Genomic DNA, 309 nt, shown 5'->3' with positions numbered 1-309 from the left:
TTCGCTTGCGTTGGTCGCACCAAGCTTCTTTAGTTGTTCATCCTTGATGTCCATACCGCTAGGCACATGGAGCAGAGTCTCAAGGTCTTTCTCCTTGTCGGCCTTGACGTAGGCGTTCGGAATGTCACCATGCTTTGCCGGCACCTCCCACGTCGCGGCAAGGCCTAGGAGTATCTTTACCGTCAACATATCCATGACCGCAGCGAAGGTGAGCGCATAATCGATGCCTTAAACTTGCTCGCTCCCGCACAACTAGCCGCGCCTTGAGGCGCTCCACCGCGCCATTCGCATCAGTTTTAGTCTTGATTT

The 309-nt window shown here is 54.0% G+C and overlaps 1 protein-coding gene across 1 annotated transcript in view; it reads right to left on the bottom strand.

Annotated features, from left to right (window-relative positions):
* PHALS_10043 (FOG: Transposon-encoded proteins with TYA, reverse transcriptase, integrase domains in various combinations) overlaps positions 1 to 195 on the bottom strand; it is a gene marked incomplete at both ends in the record, with an annotated part of 1014 nt that extends 819 nt beyond the window's left edge. The window contains one exon of the mRNA XM_024725396.1: positions 1 to 195. This exon is cut by the window's left edge and continues 819 nt beyond it. Within this exon, the coding sequence (XP_024576177.1) occupies positions 1 to 195 (195 nt within the window).
* Positions 196 to 309: the final 114 nt, after the last annotated feature.

Source organism: Plasmopara halstedii (genome assembly GCF_900000015.1).
Source record: "Plasmopara halstedii genome assembly, contig: Scaffold_444, whole genome shotgun sequence".
Taxonomy (NCBI): Eukaryota; Oomycota; class Peronosporomycetes; order Peronosporales; family Peronosporaceae; genus Plasmopara; species Plasmopara halstedii.
Note: the sequence above shows the minus strand (reverse complement) of the source record. Positions and strands in the feature narration are given on the sequence as shown.